Source organism: Psammomys obesus, unplaced genomic scaffold, assembly GCF_907164565.1.
Source record: "Psammomys obesus unplaced genomic scaffold, mPsaObe1.curated_primary_1811, whole genome shotgun sequence".
In the NCBI taxonomy this organism is placed as follows: Eukaryota; Metazoa; Chordata; class Mammalia; order Rodentia; family Muridae; genus Psammomys; species Psammomys obesus.
Genome location: NW_026596131.1, coordinates 3945878 through 3964777, shown reverse-complemented (window position 1 = coordinate 3964777; position 18900 = coordinate 3945878). Strand labels below are relative to the sequence as shown.

At 47.9% G+C, this 18900-nt stretch overlaps 1 protein-coding gene across 1 annotated transcript in view; it reads left to right on the top strand.

The window, feature by feature from the left end:
- Positions 1–18900, top strand: part of Prkca (protein kinase C alpha) — a 383669-nt gene that overhangs the window by 357109 nt on the left and 7660 nt on the right. Inside the window, exons 14-16 of the mRNA XM_055592063.1 lie at positions 34–114; positions 5035–5142; positions 7284–7424. Coding sequence (XP_055448038.1) covers positions 34–114; positions 5035–5142; positions 7284–7424 — 330 coding nt within the window. The remainder of the gene's footprint in view (positions 1–33; positions 115–5034; positions 5143–7283; positions 7425–18900) is intronic.

Sequence of the window (18900 nt, the reverse complement as noted above, 5' to 3'; positions counted from 1 at the left end):
CTACAAGTAACCGATGCGTTTGTTTTCACACAGATCATCGCTTACCAGCCGTACGGAAAGTCTGTGGACTGGTGGGCGTACGGCGTGCTGCTGTATGAGATGCTCGCCGGGCAGGTAATGGTTCGCGGCGTGTCCGTGTGTGTTTGTTTGTTGCAAGTGGTGGTGACTTCCGCTCAGCAGAGGCAGCGATGCCAGGAGAATAGCGCAGGGCGGTAAGTGTCAGGGAGGGAGGGAGAAAAGCTCCGAAGAGCAGACGGTAATCCTCCCAATCATAAAAACTCCGGACGGGAAATAGCAGTCTGGAGTGTGGACGCAGTAGCCACCCTGTTGTGTCCCCTGCAAACTGATGACAGCGACGTTTTTCAGGATCTCAGAACTGTGTTTGGGTTATAGTTCCCTACAGCTTGGTCGACAAAGGTCATCCCAGCCACTGATTATGACTTCTTCTCTGGGAAGAAGCCAGAGAAACTCATTGGTAGTCCCTTTCTCTCCCCCTACCCCACCACCCATCTCACCATTGGCCGTGCAGGATCATTTTCACCAAAGGCCAGCGAGGCCAGACATCCCATTATGAAAAGGCAAATTAGGTTTCGCTTCGGATGAGACTTTTGTCAGAGAACCAAGGGCATTGCCTAACATGGCACCTCCCCGTGCAGCGGCTTCAACGTGTGAGCCACCGCAACACACCCTGACTGCTCTGATCAGCAGCCTCCAGGTCTCGGTGGCTGCCTCACGCTCTCCATACGCTCCTCTGCAGCTGGCCCAGGGGGCAGGCAGGGAGGGTGAATGCAGTCCACAGTCACTCAAGGTCTAGGGACAGCTAACTCATGCCTGGCTTTCTCCTTTCCATCCAGTCCTGAACCTCGGCCCATGGAGTGTTGACTCCCACATTTAGGGAGAGCCTTCTCAAATCAAGTAACCAAGTGTAGAAACTCCACACAGGCACGCCCAAGCATTGTTTCCACAGTGATTCTGAATGTCATCAGCCTGGTAGCTTAAACCATCCACACCTGTTCCCACTACTGGGGATTCCCTATACCTTCTGGCCTATTTCCCATGCTGCTCCCCAGTCACTTAGCCCGCCTTGCAGGCATTCCCTAAAGTCTCTATTTCGTGTTGAAAGGTGTGATAGTCCTCAAAAATGATGCCTGCAAGGTTTCTAACATGATGGTGCTTTGCTGGGCACAGGCCACAGCCTCTGTTCCATACGACTTCCCCCGGCTGCCTACCAACAGCAAACAGTTCCAGTCAGAGCCTTGAAAAGTGAAGTGAATTCCTGGTGCATCTGTGACTCAGCCACGGGTGTCACCCACTCAAATACCCACAGCCCTTCACGGCCAGAGGGACTCAGAAACAGGGGTAGACAGATACAGGCACTGAGAAGGAAGACTAATTATGAGCTTGTCTGTGGGACTAGGCACTAAATCTGTCTTCCTTAACTATAGAAGGCTAGAGATAAGTAAGAAAAGGTGGCTGGCAGCAATTGTATGTGCCTTTGGCTTATCAGCTGTCAGCAGCCAAGAGAGGACATTAAGTCTGAATAGCCTAGGTCTGTACCCAGTTTCTGAATGGCTTGACAAACATAATTGCTTGGGGGTGGGGCATTAATAGTGCTCACGTGGCCCTCCGGTGAGCTCATTGCAGCTCCGAGTGTTCACAGTATTTGTCATAAGGGGGCTGGCCCTCTCACCTCTGCGTTGTTGCTTTCCATAGCTGTTTATCGGTACTGGAAGCTTTATCTCAGCAATTGGAGCTTCAGCACAAACAGTTTTTGTGTGTCCCTCCCTCCCCCTCCTCAGCAATCTGCAAATCAACATGTCAGGGCCCTTACCCACTGCCCGTTAGGAAGTGATATCGGAATCATTTTATACTGTGGGAACCATCACCTGATTTGTCTGATTAAAGCATAGAGCTCTCAAGTGGGATGCGCGGTACAACACGTTCAGAAAAATCTTTACACAAGCCCGAGACTTGTTAATGGGGAACTGAGCTCGGAACACCGTGTCCAGATTTGTAGATGTTTAAAAATAGCCATAGGAATAGGGTAGGAGGGGAGAGGAGCAGTCTGGACCAGTCATAGGCTAAGTACCTAGGCAGCAGATCTCCCGACACTGTGGCAGCTGGCAGTACTAGAAAGGAAGATGGATGTGATTATAGCCCGTTACCAGTGACCTGCCTTCAGCACCAAGGCCTGAGCGTCGGTAATTATCTGTAAAGAGGCCCCTGGGGTGAGCTGGAGAGTCCTAGCAAGAACATAACCATCCTCACATCCGTTGGTGTGTAAGCCCACACCTAGGACATCGTTTCTCAGAAGCAGTTCGGAGGGAAAAAGAGCTGGCATTCAGAGACGTTCCTATCCAGAATTTGCTATTACAACGTGATGCTGGAAGCAACTGTGAATGCACCCAAGGACCCGTGAGCTCATCTGAAGAGTGGCTCTCGGGCTTTGAAGGGAAACACTGCTGGCTAGTCAGGAAAGCAGAGAATTCGGATAGCGTCTCATTTGAAAATAACATAAGAAAGCCTGAGAATCCATGAAAAAAAAAAATAGATATAACAGGGAAACTATACCCATGAAATATCTACAACATGGCTACTTAAATACTGGACAATGGAGCTGGCATGGTGGTGCACACCTTTAATCCCAGCACTCAGGAGGTAGAGGCAAGAGGATCTCTGAGTTCAAGGCCAGCAGGGTCTACAGAGCAAGTTCCAGGACAATGAGGAAACCCCATCTCAAACAAACAAACAAACAAACAGAAACCTCATCATTCTGGCTGTCACTAGCAAAAACTGAACAGTGACAATACCAGTTGCCATGCCATTGTTCACAGGGAAGTCACATGGGACCCCCAGATGAAGTTGTGGGTGATTAAAAAGTGCTGAGAGAGGGGAAATTAGTCTTTTCTAGAGATGAACACTTTAAATGGTCAGCTAATCCCAGATGGTCAGCGTCTTGAATGTCTATTTATTCACATACATACATATAAAGTTTCTGGCATTATCCTAAAATCTGCAGTAGTGATGTGCTCATACCCATGTGTGCATACATGCGTGTGCCTATGTAAGTGTGCATGTGAGCGTTGCATAGGCATGCGTTTATATGTATGTATGAAGGCCAGAGGTTACCGTAGGTTTCTTTCTCAGCTGCCTTTCACCTCATCTTTTGAGACCGGGTTTCCCATGGAACCTGAAGCTCACTGACTAGACTAACAAGCCAATCAGGGGACTCTCCTGTTTCTACTTCCCAGTGCTGAAATCCAGGCATGTGCCACCATGTATTCTAGGGTCTAAATTCAAGTCTCCTGGCATGCACCTTACCAACTGAGCCATCTCCCTCCCCAGGCTCACAAAAGTGTTGCCTAAGAAGTCAAAGCTCTACAAAGAATATAGCCTATCTTGACTCAACACCCTAGAATGCTCTCCTGGGTGGTGACCAGCTCATAACTGGGAACAAAGCCTCTGCCCTGACCACCTCCATTTACCCTTCGAAGAACATGCCCACCTTAGATTCAGACCGCACAGTGCTCCCGGAGGATGCGGCTCACAGCCCAGAAGAACTCAGCATGTTTGTCTTAGTTGTGAAGACTACCTGGCCAAAGCTCAGACACTCTGTGGGTTCCTCGTTACGGAAGATGAGACGTTGTGTGGGTGACAAATAAGGTGTATGGAGAGGATGGCCTGTTATGGGGCCAGGAAGATGGTTCGTTGGGCCGCAGGCCAGGCACCGCTGTAGCTCTTGGCCAGCACAGGCCATCAGCAGCTGCAGTCCTCCAGTGACCTGCCTTGTGGGGTCTTTCTGACGCCATGTTTCATCTATACGCCATGGCAGGCTCTGCCCCTCCTGCCCTGACTAATCCACAGCCAGACTCATCTTAGCTCTTCTCATCCACCTACACACTGCCACCAAATCATGGGTGCTTTTCAAAGCCAGGCGTTTGCAACCGGAAAGGAGTCTCACTGTTTATATTTAGAGAGTAAGAGAGGAAAAAAAATCACCAGTCATCGAAATCTCCATTCCCCTATGCCTACCCCAAGCAGAGGGCTCTTTATAGATTTGGCATCTTTCCCTCACTGTATGCGGCTCTCCTGTCCTGGCCCCATGCCCAGCTCCCTTTCAAAGCTCTCTACCAGGGATGCCCCTTCCGTCTTTATGTTAAGCTCAAGGTTTGTTGTACCAAAGGGGATATTCAGGAATTTCCCATAAGTCCACTCCTCCTGGGTACATCGCATTAGGGTAAGAATGATAGAACAGTGCCCTCAGGGTAAAAGGGGATGATGCTTGAAGGGCACGTTGGGCACAGACAGGTTCCCGGGTCTCCCTATAACCCCTCACCCAGGAGCTTCCCCTACCTCAGTAGCAACTGTAAGCACCCTTCCTTGAGCTCTGTCTGGGTACCATCCACTGAGCTCTGAACTACTATGTAAGGGCCATTTGAGCGTGGGCACCTGGCCGGGAAGTAGAGCTAGAGTTCTGGCCTGCAGTCATGTGACCTCAAAGCCATGCTGTCCCACAGTACTACCAGTCCTCCATGGTGATTGTATGCCCACTAGAAGGGGCAAAGGATATATCCAAACGGGATATACCCTTGTCACTGCCACCAAGCAGGCTACATGTCTTGTCAGGTCAGAAGGGCTCCAGTTCCTCTCTGCCCCCTCCCCCGACCTCACATAAAGACAGAAAGCATTCTCTGCATCCTCCTACACACACATACCCTCCAAACACAAAATCGTCTGCAACCTGGCTTGGTTCATAATTAGACTTTTAGCACATAATTACAAGATTAATGGATTAATTATAATTTATTTGCAAATCTCTAAATGCATCACTCCAAAACATTTTCCCTAGAGATTATTTTGGGTTGCCCAGGGCAAGAAAATGAAAGGGACAGTTTTAAAAAAGGGGGGAACTCACAACCAGCAGCCTAATTGAGCTAACCTTGCAGCCTGCGGTACGTGGTCCAATTCTTCTCACAAATCTTAAAGCGCTGTGGTAATACATTACTCCTGTTTTCCCTCCTTTGTCCGGAACAGCCGCCATTTGATGGTGAAGATGAGGATGAACTGTTTCAGTCTATAATGGAGCACAATGTATCCTACCCCAAATCCTTGTCCAAGGAAGCTGTCTCCATCTGCAAAGGAGTGAGTACATCCGCTTTCCTCTCTGGCCATCAACCCTTTCCACATATTGCTTTTGAGACAGGGTCCTGCTCCTTGACTCAGTCAGCCCTGAACTCCCTATGTAGCTCAGGTGGGCCTTGAACTTGTATTCCTTTTGCCTAAACCTCCCAAGTGCTGAGATTACAGCTATGTACCACCATGCCCAGCTTCCTTTTCCAGCCTTCTGAGAAAGACACTAGGACTATCACAAATGCATGCTGCTGCAAAGTTTGGTGGCATGCAGGGCATAGGGGGACAGAAGAGACTCAAATTCCAGTACTGTCCCAATGCCTTGACCTATTCTCTTATTCTACTGCACTTCAGTTCTAATGCACTTCAGTGCATTTCTTAGCATTGCAGTGGGAGTCCAGGGGATCACCAGACATAATTATAACTCAGCCAGGTACCCATGGAGACCTGAGTTCACAACCCAGGTAAAATAGCCCTCCTGTACCTATAGGGCACATACTATTGAAGCAAAGGCAGGTGGACCCTGAGGCTCACTGGCCAGCCAGCCGAGCTCCAATCAGTGCGTCCAAGGAGGAACACCACCCAAGGCTGGCCTCCATCCACATACACACACTCATACACCCCCCACCCCACCCCAGTCTTCCACACAGGTCCATGGACATGCATACACCCACAGTCCCACAAATAAAGAAATAATCGCAGGCCCTTGGGGGGTGCTAATTCTCACATCTAGCTTTCCAATTCAGTCTCCTAGCTAAGTCTCATATCTGTGACATAGTTTAGTCTTTCTCTCTCTTAAGATTTTATACACACACACACACACACACACACACACACACACACACAGATAAACATACATATAATGGGTATAGACCATCCATGGACATATCAATGAATTTTCACAAAATGGAGGCATGCACATAACTGTACCCTGGTCAAAAGACAGAGGCCAGATGCCCCTTCCTCTCTCCCTTTATAGTTGCTATCACCAACCACCCCAAGATAATCAATACTAACTACACAGACTCGTCTTGCCTACCCTGGCCTTTGCACAGACGGGATTCCTAGCGTGTGCCCCAGACCTGGTCCTTTAGCTCAGCACCGCAGCAGTCAGTGCGACCACTTCCCTGTGTGTTGCCCTGTTTCCTTCCTCCGAGTCGCTGCATGGTTTTTTGCTGTGTGGACCTTGGAGAGTCTCTCCCTGCCTTCCACAAAGTGGGCGAGGGCACGGGCATTGTTTCCGCCTTGGCTGGAGGCTGCTGTAAGTGGAACTGTTTTGAACCTTCTGGATCCTTGGCCAACACTCCCTTCAGGGAGATGCTAGCAATTGAACTGGTGGCGGGTGACTTAATTGGCGTGGAGCGGCCATGTTTTAAGTCACAAAATCCCTTTTTTAATTGCATCAAAAGAGAGCGTGCCGCACTCCATGTTTCCCGTTTAGTGTGTTTGATGGTTGAGGCCAAGGTGCCTGGGGCGGCTGAGGAGCTCATTATTCGAAAGAGCCAAGGGTTAGCCACTTCCTCTGCACCCTGCATCAGATACTTGAAATAAACCACTTGCTGTCTTTGATGCAACATGTGTTTTCCTATCCCGTGAGCTCAATAATATTTTGATCCTGGCGATGAGGAGGAACATGACGCTTGCTGCAGCACCCCACGTGAGGCTGGCCAGCAGGACTTTCAGCACACATGATTTCCAGTGATCGCATGCCTTTTTTTTTAAAGTGTGTGATATAAATAACATGAACTTCCCCTATTCCCCCTTCCCTCCCACTTCCTCCTCTTCCTCTCTTCCCCTTTGGCCGTGCTAAGGATTGAACCTAGGGCTTTAATACCCTGTAAAGGAATCGCTCCACAGCTGTGCCACATCCCCCATCCCCACTTCCCCGTCTACATACAGCATGCCAGGTTCCAAGCACGTGACACATGCAGATGCCTGTTTTAAGTTTTTATTCCATTTGGTCATGGGCTCCAACTGTGAAAATCTACACAGAGGCCACCCTCGCCACAGCACATGTGTGTTTCTTGGTGGACTTCCGGAGTCCTCAGGCAACATCGCCATCTATGTGGAGGCAGAGCTGGCCGGGGAAGGTGCTGGCTCTGGGAGGCTGCTGTCACCCATCTGTGTCTTTGTCTTCATCTCTCTCTCTCTAGCTTATGACCAAACACCCCGCCAAGCGGCTGGGCTGCGGGCCCGAGGGAGAGAGGGATGTCAGAGAACATGCCTTCTTCAGGAGGATCGACTGGGAGAAACTGGAGAACAGGGAGATCCAACCGCCATTCAAGCCCAAAGTGGTGAGTCCAGAAAAGCAGGCCAGGATCCTGAGCTCTGTGTCCCTGGCCCTGGGAAGTAGGAGGCTAGCAACCCTGGTCTTGGTAGAGAGAGAGATGACTCTTAGCACTCCTCACCCTCTTAAGGATGGTCACAGGACAGCCATTGGCCACCAGATTCTGCTCCGGATTCTGGGGACACTGTGCCCTGAAGAGCTTTCCTTGCCTTGTCTTTGACGGGACTCGGGCCTCCTAGATCTGCCTGCTCCCCTAGCCTCCCCCACACCCTGCCCCCCACCATGGGGGCCTGAAGCACACTTAAATCTCCACCAGCTCACGGGCAGGGTCTGAACACAGTTTCCACAGTGGCTTCTGCGTCCACTGTGAGGAGCAGGTGGCCACCGTCAGTTCCGCCAATGCTGCCTTTATTCAGCTTCTGCGATGTGATTCCCACCTTTAAAATTCTATTTCCCCCATCACATGACAGCCCCTGTTCCCGGCACTTTTCAAACATTGGTTCACATTATCCTCCCAACACCCGTGTGAGACAGACATGATTGTCCCCGCTTTGCATTTGAGGAAACCAATATGTGGAGAGGCTGAATAGAAGACATAGCTGGCAGGGCCTCGAAAGATGTGCAGGGTCCTTTCCCACTATGCTGTCTCGCTACATGTTGGTGACAGCTCTACAGCTAGCTTCTTCTGAGAGTGAGTGGCAGCCAGTATCCCCTCTCTCTAGGTTTCTGTCCTTAGAACCCGGTTTAGAACTAAACCGGGTGTCTTTAAAACACCAACTCCTCACACACCCACTCCACAGTACCAGAACATCTGCCCGCAGTGCCACGCCTTCCAAGTCCTAGCCTCCTCTGCCCCAGAGACTGTAAGGTAAGCTGCCATAGTCAGAAGTCCCCACCCCACCTGGGATAAGCCTGGATCTGTCTCCACCCGGCCTGCCTGAGCAGGCCAAGGGAACCCCTGTGGTGGCAGAGTTGCTGAGTAGGAGCAGCAAATCTTTCCTCAGATATGCCCTTGTGTCCGCTGCGCCAAGAATAACACGGTGGCGAGCCCTCGGGACTTTATTCTCCTCAGACATTTTTAGCACAGACTAAAGACAAACTAAAATTAATCAGTCAGTTCACGTTCCCTGAATCATCCTTTCAAACAGGCGACTGGGTAGTCTGCTCCCTCCAGATCCCCTCCACCAGGCCCTGGATTTGGGTGCTCTTAGGAACACAGCTTCTTCAGGCCTGGTTGGAAGGCTTGGGGACAGATGAGGTGGGCAGAGAGGATCTGCTGCAAAGGTTTCTGCAGGTTATTCACAGCAGCCTTCATCCTTGTCTTCCTAAATTAAAAGGTGAAAGGTCAGCAGTAGCATCGAAAGCAGGACTGGTTTCTCCACCTAGCCACAGAGCCCCTATGGACTCTGCCTGAAGGACCAAGCAGAGCAGAGTTGCTAGTCTGTCACATTCAGAAAGGCAGAAGTCTCAAAGCTACCATAAAACACCGATGTCTCTGGTTATTCTCACCTTGACTTCAAAACAAAACAAAACAAAAAACAATTTCAGCCTTCCACGTTTGTCAGTAGTTGGCCTTGCATTCATGAGTAGAGAAAACTGGGGCGCGGGGGATGTATCTCAGCTGAGAATTCATGCTCTTCCCTTAGGTCATAGAAAGATCTAGAAGCATAGTGATTCCTGATGTGTGAGTAGTGGTTTTTGTTTGCTTGTTTGTTTGCTTTTTTTAAATTTTCAACAAGCTGCAGTTTGTTTGTTTGTTTGTTTGTTTGTTTGTTTGTTTGTTTAGACTGGGTACCAGTTTTTAAAAAGAATAAATTGCATTTGGCTGAGGAGAAACAACATCCAGCATCATAGATAGAGGCGGAAGCCTCTAAAAACATGCAGCTTTTGTGAAGGCGGCCAGAGGCGGGAACGAGGCCGCCTGCTCAGAATGAGCATCTCTGGCCCTAGATCCTCTATGTGGGGAGCCAGAAAGAACTCAGGGACAGAAGCCAGGCTGTAGAGAACAGACACCTGTTAAAGGAGGCATGAGAAGCAAGCGGGATTGCGTGTTTTGTTCTTCGAAAAGCTGAAGAGTCCAGGCTAAGAGGGATGTAGGGGAATTCCTGGTCACAAGAAGGCCAGCGAAGAGCCACCCCTGAGCTCAGTCTCCACCCTGCCCCCATGCCACAGTCAGAGAGAAATTACCTCCTGATTTCAGGTGAGGAGCATCATGCAAGGGTCCCTAGGGTGTCACTCTGCCTGCATGACACTGTGCTGGTACGGAAACATCACACCAAGACGAGCCTCTGACTTCGATCCGTGTCCCCCCAAAGAGCCCGGCTCTGAGAGCCCACTGCCACCCCAACGTCTGAGCAGCGCTCGTAGGCCTAGCTAACAACCTTATCTTCCTGGTGGGTTTCAGACAAGCACTGGAGACTCCATTTTCCTGAGATTTGCAGGATTAAGGACCATTAGCTACTCTCCCGGCTGTGCCGCTCCGGCATCCGTGGGATTAAACCCTTGCTTACTGTCAAGTACCAGCTGTGGGACTCCAACTGCTCACAATTCAGCTGCTTCTCGGCATCTCATCTGTGCTTGTAGATTCAGGAGTCTATCATGTTTGGGTTTCGTTTGCTTCTTGCTGTTTTTCTATTTCTTAATTCTTAATTCTGTGAAGAAAAATGATTCCAGCACCATTGGCGCCACGTCCTGGAGCGACATTACCTCGCAGGGCAGACATGGAACTTCCCCTGGTGTATACTCTGTTTTGTTTTCTCACTTAAGTATCACTTAAGTAACACTTACGTTAACCTTTAGACCGAAGTGTCATGCAAAATGTGAGGTGTCACAGCTAAAGACTCTTTATGGGATGCTCCATCAGGAAGTTCAATACAGGCCCCTCCTTCTCCCACTTACATCAAAGTCAAGACCTGCAGTGCTTCTGTGGCCTGTCTCCTGTGTGCGGTCACTTGTACAAGAAAGCAACAAGTCAAGAGCGGTGGGGACCAGAGTGTCAGCGGTGAGAGAGCTATCTGTCCTACAGTGACCCATGGTGAGAAGGCCCAGTCCTCTGCAGAACCATGTCTGTCCCCAGAAAGCCACCATGTGTTACTGTAAGGCCCACATTGTCCCTGGGCAGGGGAGGCTTTCCTGTGCTAATTTGTTTCAAAGCTAAGTCAAACCAGGCAGGTAAGCTGTGCCAACACACAGGTGAAGCCTCTAGACAACTGTCTCCTCGTCCTTATGAGAAAAAACACCATCCTGCTCAATCCAGCCTTGCTGAGCCCCATGCATCCCACAGCCAACCCTAATCCTTAGAAGAAGCTCTGTCCATATTCAGAAGACTTCGAGGAAGAAAATGCTGTTTTCAGAAGACACGTCATCTCTGAAAAGGTCTATCTTCAGCCACAGAAGAAATGAATGGGCTGTCCCTCCTGCGGCATAAAGCAGGCAAGAGCACACAAGACAAGGAACAGGTCAGCCAGCCTGCTTGGCCACCCAGCTCTCACCAAGGGAAGGACAGTCCCCTTTCTGCTTGGCCCAGAAAGTGAAAGCTCCTGCGGGCCAATCAGCCACTCTGGCCACCACAGGGTCATCTCTCCCTGCGTGTTAGTCATGCAAATGAAGTGGCCAGGAGTGGTCCTCATTTCCCCCAGCTGAGAGCAGGGGTGCTACAGACCCAGCAAGCACAGAGTCCATTGATTTCTTTTTTTTTTTTCTGTTTTTTTGAATTCTATCCATTGGCACAAAGAAGTACAATCATTCCTTCTGAGACAAGGTGGAAATAGCCACTGTACCAAATGGGATATTAGAGGGGGAATGCTAATCTGTAAAGTCAACACCAACAACTAAGTATTCCTGAATCCACAGGTAGGCGATGCTTCTTGTTAAATGGGCCAGTTTCTTAGAGACAGCCTTTCCTGGGAAATTACGGTAGTTACTTTATCAAAAGGAGGTAGGAAAAAGTAGAGTAACTTTCACCGGGGCATTGTCATCCTTCTAGCAAGAGCCAAGGACGGTAAGACCAGCAGGCGTAAGTGTCACTGTGATGAACAGTCACAATCAGACCTCCTTCCCCTCCCCATCACCATGAAGAGAGGCCTCAACGGGGATGCTTACAGGAGGAAGCCCACCCTTCCCAGTTCATGACGTCATTTGCTGTTTTAGAGAATGTGGTGGTGGTTTGGGGTTGGCAGTTATTTTTTAGATTATTTTGAAGGAATTTCTCCGACCTGTGAAAGAGTTGGTGATAGCGCCGCCGCTATACCAGTACTCAAGAGGTAGTGGTAGAGGGATCATGAATGAAAAGACACCCTGAACCACACAGTGAGATCCTGCCTCAAAAAGCCAAAGCCTAGGGGTGTAGCGCAGAGCTGCAGCACTTGCCTGACAGGCATAAGGCCCTGGTTTCAGCCCCAGCACTGCAAAAAAAAGCGGGAGGGGGGAGGGGATTGGGGAGATCATGTAAGAAGGTCAACATTCCCACTGCTTAGGTTACCTAGGTGTTGACATTTTACCCTGCTTGTTCCATTTGTCCTCTGAACACACACACACACACACACACACACACACACACACACACACACACAAGTTTTCCTGACCCACTTGAGATTAAGTTGCTGATATAATGCTTCTTTAAACATAGATAATTCTGTGCATATTTTCTAAACTTGAGGACATCTTGCTGCTCAGTGTTCTTTTAATAAGGAGTCTGCAAAGTTACTTGTACGGAGCAGCAGCTACCCAAGTGAAGGAAGAGGTCTGTAGAGACTGTCTAACTGAGATTATGCCTCTGGCACATCTAATCAGTCCTCTTGAGTGGCAGGGAGATTCATCTTCCTGGTCTTTCCATTAAGCCAGTAACAGGGATGCTAATTAAAACTGAGATTCTCAAGACTCAAGGAGCTTTGCTGACAATTTAAAAACACTAAGCATCCTTGGAGACAGAAGAAATCACATCATGGTGTGTTGGGGTTTGATTTAAGCCTTTAAATCACTCTCCATCAGCATCTTCCACTGGTGAATTAGAAGCAAACAGTTCCTCCTGTTCTTTACAACTTACTCTCCCAAATCTTTTTCTGCCTGTAAGAAATGAAACATTTTAAATAATAAATATAATTAAATTGTAAGCTTTAGCATTTCGGTGGTTAAGGGCATTGTCTATACAGGCCCTGTCTGCCCTCAGGTTGATGTGCTCACATTGCCCAAAGGCCAAGCCCCAACAATGATGGTCACTGTACTATTCTTGAAAAGAGATCTTTAAACCCTCTAGACCTGGCCGTTAATACAAAGAAAGGCCAAAAGGAGTGCACATTTTTATCCCATAGAAAATAACATTTGGTGGGCCGGAACCGTCACCCTCACACACGCATGGGCTTTTATAGCTTCAAGAATATGCTCACTGAAAAAGCCAGGTGTGCGGCTCACAACCGTTATCCCGGCCAAGCAGATCTCTGGGGCTCACTCGCCAGCCAGCCTAGCCGACATGGAACGCTCCAGACTAGTGATAGCAGACGTTGCGAGGCATGGCAGCTGAGGCTGTCCTCTGGCCTAGATGAGCACACACTTACAATGCTCATTCTCCTGCAAATCCAAGTGCAGCTGTACGCGTGCGTACACACACACACACACACACACACACACACACAAATGCACTCACTTTTTTGTTCTGATTTTTGATCAAGTGTTTCTCTGTGTAGCCCTGGCTGTTCTGGAACCTGCTATGCAGACTAGGCTGGCCTCCCTGAACTCAGAGATCTAGCTGCCTCTGTCTCCTGAGTGCTGGAATAAAGGTATAGGGCCATCATGACTAAGAAGGTACTCACCTATACGTCCTCTATCTACCAGCAAACTCATCCATGAAACTAGACTCCCTCCAAACAGCATTTGTCCCTCCCAAGATAGTGTCCTAAGGTAATAGGTGAGCCGAGCATGTCTAATGATGTCCAAAAGACCAACGCCCTTCTCTAGTCCCTCACCCCAGAGAATGTTGGCCAGGAGTAGTGGAAGTCTCAGTCTCTTTCAGGCAATTATTTCCATTAAAATGCTATCCCTTTGCAGTCATCAGCCAAATAGTAAGAATAGAAAGGGAAAGATGGTCTCTCCCCGTCCCTAACTTTTATAGTCCCACAAGTCATGATCTTTTCTGTAACCTTCCAGAAAGCTGTATGCTTGCATAAACGCATACACAAAGGAGACAGTACAGCCTTGCGCACCTCGCATCTTTCACATAGCAATGCACCGCAGAGGTTCGTGGGTTCATGGCAATTTTCACATGGCTGTTCCTGGTTCTCGACATCTCCAATTCCTCTCCTCTGTCCGTTCTTATTCTCCAGACTTTCTGTACCAAAATGCACTGGCTTCAGTGGGCATCCAGGCCTTCGGTGAGCACATTTTCAGACCCTGAGTGACTACGCAAACTAACCTCACTTTTTCACCATTAACCTCGTGCTGCTGCTTGCCCTCACCCTGCATCGAGACCTTCCCTGAGCATGCTGGTCTTCATGGAAAGGGCAGAGCAGTAGCCAAAGGCCCTCCTCCAGGGGCTTCTGTGCAGTTGACCTGACCTCCTGGGAAGCACAATGCAGATTCCAGCAGCTTTTGTCTGCCACTGACTAGTTAACTCACACAGGGAGATACAAGGAACTGTGCAGAGACGGGGCGACATGCTCACAAATGCTCACACTGCACAGTGCAGTGCTTCACTGTGGGTAAGCATTCTCCTGATGCCAAGGATGCCCTGCCATACCCAGCAACTGTAAGAGGCCCTCCCCGGATTCCAATGTCTCTTCTTCTTTCTGTGCTTCTGCAGCTAACCTTTAAGCTTCGTTTGTTCTGAGCTCTGCCTACCCTTCTGGGAGTTGTGTGGTTCTGCTTCCTAACAGTCATTGTTCTGTAAGCACTCACATTCCCGTGCCAGTGACCATGCAGTTACATCTAACGTTGCTGAGACACCATGCGTTTAGACCGACGCATGCGCCACACATACTCAGTGCCTCAAAGGAGTGAAAAATCACAGGCAAGAAGCCACGCCCTGCAGCACAGCTCAGTCTCCTCCCTCTGCTCTTCCTCAGAACAAAGTGTTTTGGAGGGGTGCTTGCCACACAGGACATGGGTACATCTAGAGTCTGCGTCATTCCATGCTTTGTCACACCTTTACTGCACCTGACTTCCCTTGGGTTCGCTTTATTGATTGGTGAATTTACTAAATGGGTGGTGTCTTACTCTTCTGTCATTGGGATGAAATACCCTGACAAAACAAACTTATGGGAGAACGGGTACATTTTAGCCCACAGTCCCTTATTTTTGGCAAATCGAGGTGGCAATAACTCGGACTATCTGATTATACCCATGTTGAAGAGAAGAGAAAGAATGAATACACACGTTTGCACTCACCTTGCTTCTCCCGCTCATGCGTAGTCCAGGATCCCTGGTTTAGGGAATGGTGTCACCCTCAGTAGGCAGGGCTTCCTTAGCGTAAACAAGACAATCCTTCACAGACCTAGCCAATATGATCTAGACAATCCCTCATTGAGCCTGCCTTCCCGGGTGGTTCTAGATTGTGTCCAGTGGACGATTAAAACTAATCATCTGCGTAGAGACATCAAAAATGACAAAGATGTTAATTCCTTAATGAGGAGATCAAAGAGAGGGCAGATTGTTAATAGCACTCATACATTCATTGATTCAAATATCAATTGCTTGCATTCAGGACCACTGCTACGTGCTGTGTCTTCTAGCTGTCTACTGTCTCATCATTTAGAAAGGCCTCACATACGCTCTGTCCTTCAGCCCTCACCACAGCCTTGGAAGGTGGTTGGTCACATCCCATTTTACCTTTAAAGGGACATGCAATGCGACTCCTAAAGCTATAGCTGGGCCTTTTGATCTTTGGCCTGGTCCTTCACTCTGCTGACCTTCCTCAAGAGTCAGTAAGCACCAGACAGCAACTGTTTCCCAGGAGATCAGTGGCACCTGCCTGGGTTCACACACCAGCCTACTCTGGTCTGGACTGCTTCTTGATGCCTATTTCTCTTCTGAGTTCGTCCCATGCCACTTTGCTGGCAAAAGTTTCTGCCTGTAAAAACTGCTGTTGGCCTGTGGAGGTGGAGGCCATGATTATTCACCCCAGAGGGATTGTTCATAAGCTGACTGAGCTTCTGTGAAGGCTAGTGGACTAGAACTCGGGGGTCCCAAACAACCCAGACCTGCCTGTTGTTGTAGCTGCCGAGGAGGGTGTTTTTCAAATGGCTGTGATAATGTTTCAGCTTCACCTCTGAGGAATATTGGGAGAACATCTGCGACCAAGCTAGCTTCTTATGCCCCTCATTCACTTGCTTGCCCACAGATCTCACTGGGTGCCCCCCCCCTTTGTCTTTTACTCTCTGTTCAGCTCCGAGGTGGAACCATCAAGCTGATGATCTCAAAGTTGGGTCATAGGCAATGGACGATAGATTCTTAAAACACATCATCTTCTGCCCCAGCATCCACCCCAGCATCCAAAGAGCTCGGGTTGTTGTAATCTTTGTCTGTATTTGCTGGTGGTATGTAAGATCGCTGCATAACGTCTTTAAAGACAAGTAGTTCAAAATCTTCTCTGGTTTCCCCAAAACAGATCCTCTGTTTCTGGACCTGGTTTTGCTTAGAAGTGTGGAAGGTTCTTTTTTGAGACACTTGCCCTAGTATAAGATCAACTTATATTTTTCACAACATTCAATTTGTGAGTAAAACCTTCATGCTGCCTTTTGAGGCTGTCATTCACTCTGATATGACCACCCTCAGGGTAAAGCATCTACCAAGTCTTGGGTCTCCTCACACCCTCAGACTCAATCCCCAGTTTCCCAGAGTCTGTCTATCGTCCCCATTCTTGCTGAGACATACTCACTCCCTAGTTGCTTTTGTTTGTTTGCTGGCTTTGGTTTGGGTTTTTTGTTTGTTTGTTTGTTTTTGTTTTTGTTTTTTTGTCTCATGGTTGATATGTCTGAACTTCAGTGATTTAATTTTTATTCTTTGTCCTCAGCCTGCCCTAGCCTCTCCACCTAAACCGAGCCAGTTTAACAAAAGCTTTCATTTATCGGAATGTGGTTTCTTTTCCTCTTCTTTTTTTTAATTTTTATTTTTAACATTAATTTTTATTTTTAAAATTTATTTAATTTTTATTTTATGTGTGCATTAGTGTGAAGGTGTCAGATCCCTTGGAGTTGGCATTACAGACAGTTGTGAGCTGCCATGTGGGTACTCGGAATTGAACCCAGGTCCTTGGAAGAACAGACAGCGCTCTTAACCATGGAGCCATCTCTCCAGGCCCTCTCTCCCTCTCTTCCCTTGAGCCAGGGAAAATTCTTTTTTTTTTTTAATTTTATTTTTAAATTGTACATGTACCTGTTCTGCCTCCATGTGTTTGTGTGTGCCTGGTTCCAAGGGAGGTCAGAAGAGGGGGCTGGATACCCTGGGACTGGAGTTAGGTTGTGAGCCACCATGTGGTTGCTGGGACTTTGCATCTGAAAGAGCAAACAGTACTGCTAACCACTGAGCCATCTTTCCAGGCCCAACCCAGAGAAACTTCTAAGAAGAGTTAGAGTGAGAAAGGAGAAAGGTGTCTCTGGTGGGGAACAATGTTGAGACAAACGGTCACATGGCCATTCAGAGTGATACAGGGCAGAGATTTAACTGATTGGGGCTCCACGTTTTCCCCTTAGTCCACAGTCTTCAGCACAGACAGCGCGAGGCCTTGACAGAATTTTTCCATCTTGTTTATTACAATACACTGCTTTATAAGCACTAGACAGCTTAGCTATAACTCTTCTCAGAACACTGGCTGTAGAATCTGATGTCCTCTTTCCTTCTTGCCTCTCTCAGTGTTCGTGTTTGTAGATTTTGAGGACTCTTCTTTTAGTTTTATTTTTTTTTAACCCCCTCCTTTGGCGATAAAGCCATGGCACTAAGAAACTTCTCACTGGAACTAATTTGTGAGCATCATAAAGACAGCATTCAAATAAAGGACTACACTCACACAATCTTTTCAAAGAACAAATCCATAAACGCAATGCTAGACAGGCAGGCAAAAAGAACATTTACCTTGGCTAGCCTTGTTCTGCTTTATAGGGACACACATTCTCTCTCTCTCTCTCTCTCTCTCTCTCTCTCTCTCTTTCTCTCTCTCTCCTTGTGTTTCTCAGAATCTCCTTCTTGCCCTTCTTTGCATGGTCAGTATCAGAAAAAAGCACAAATGCTATCTTCTTAGGGGTTCTTGTAGCCATACTCTGAAAGCATCAACAGTAAATGCACTTGAATTCGTCCAGGCTTCAGGTACTCATCCATCACCAAAAGGGAGTTTTCCTCAAAACCAACACACATAGGGTTGTAACACTTGCTTATAATGCTTTTTCCTCGGCCTTCTGCAACTTCTCCATGCTCTGCTCCCACACATTACTGCTTCTGCCTAATTTCCTTGCCTGGCCCCTTCGCACCAACCACAGGACCTCTCATTACAGTCTAGATATATGGAGTCCAGTATCACAGCAGCTGCTGTTGATACTTTGAGCCAATAAGTCTCTGAGAGGAACGGGGAGGCCTTCATTTTTAGGGCATTTAGCAGTATCCCTCTCTAACCACTAGATGACAATGGCATCCTTTGTCCAAGTTATGACAATTAGAGAAAAATGCATTCCCTGGAGGAAAACTCTTACCTGGCTGAAAAGCCAAGTCTTATCAAAAAGGCAACTGTTTCTTTAGCTGTTTACATAATTGCAAGGAGTTGAATGTGTTACCTCAATGGAAGCTGGTTTACATTGTTTATCTGATTTATGAATTAAATGGTAGATTCCAGATCAGTTCCTGAGAAGAAACAGTATCCCCTTATTTGCTTCCTAAAGAGCCCTTTTCAGTGGTTCAGGATATCCTCTGCATGTGGGGTGGTGTGATTGCAGCCTCTGCCTCTGCTGACCTTTGCCCTGAAGTGCTGTGGGTTCTTGCAAAAAAAAAAAAAAAAAAACGTCCTGTGAATATGCTGTTTGAAAGCCAAAGCTTTGTTGCTCCATATGTAGGAGGCAGACTGATACAATGAGTCTGCCTCATCACCTGAATGGACTCCAGAGTGGCTTGAGGACCCCACCCCCAACACACATTGCTACCCCCATTGCTGCAGCGTGAAATGTCCTTGAGTTCAGAGTATGTGACTGCTTATTAAATGAAAATAATATTGGGAAGGGACACTGTCATTTTTGAAGACCTTACTTTGAATTTAGGACATGTTTTCTGCCTCCATAGACTCTTAGAACTGTGTCTTAGTTGCTGCAATGAAAGTGGGAAGTTATAATGAATTGGAATTCTCTAGAAAGCCCATTTAGAAGATAAGTGAGAAAATATAGCCCATGAGACAGACTAACACATCTCTGTTTTTAAACAAATAAATATCGTGCACTGAACTCTGATCAGCTGCCGTGTTCTGTATGGAACTTCATAGTTAACCTTTATAATAGCATGAGGAGGGAAATATAGTT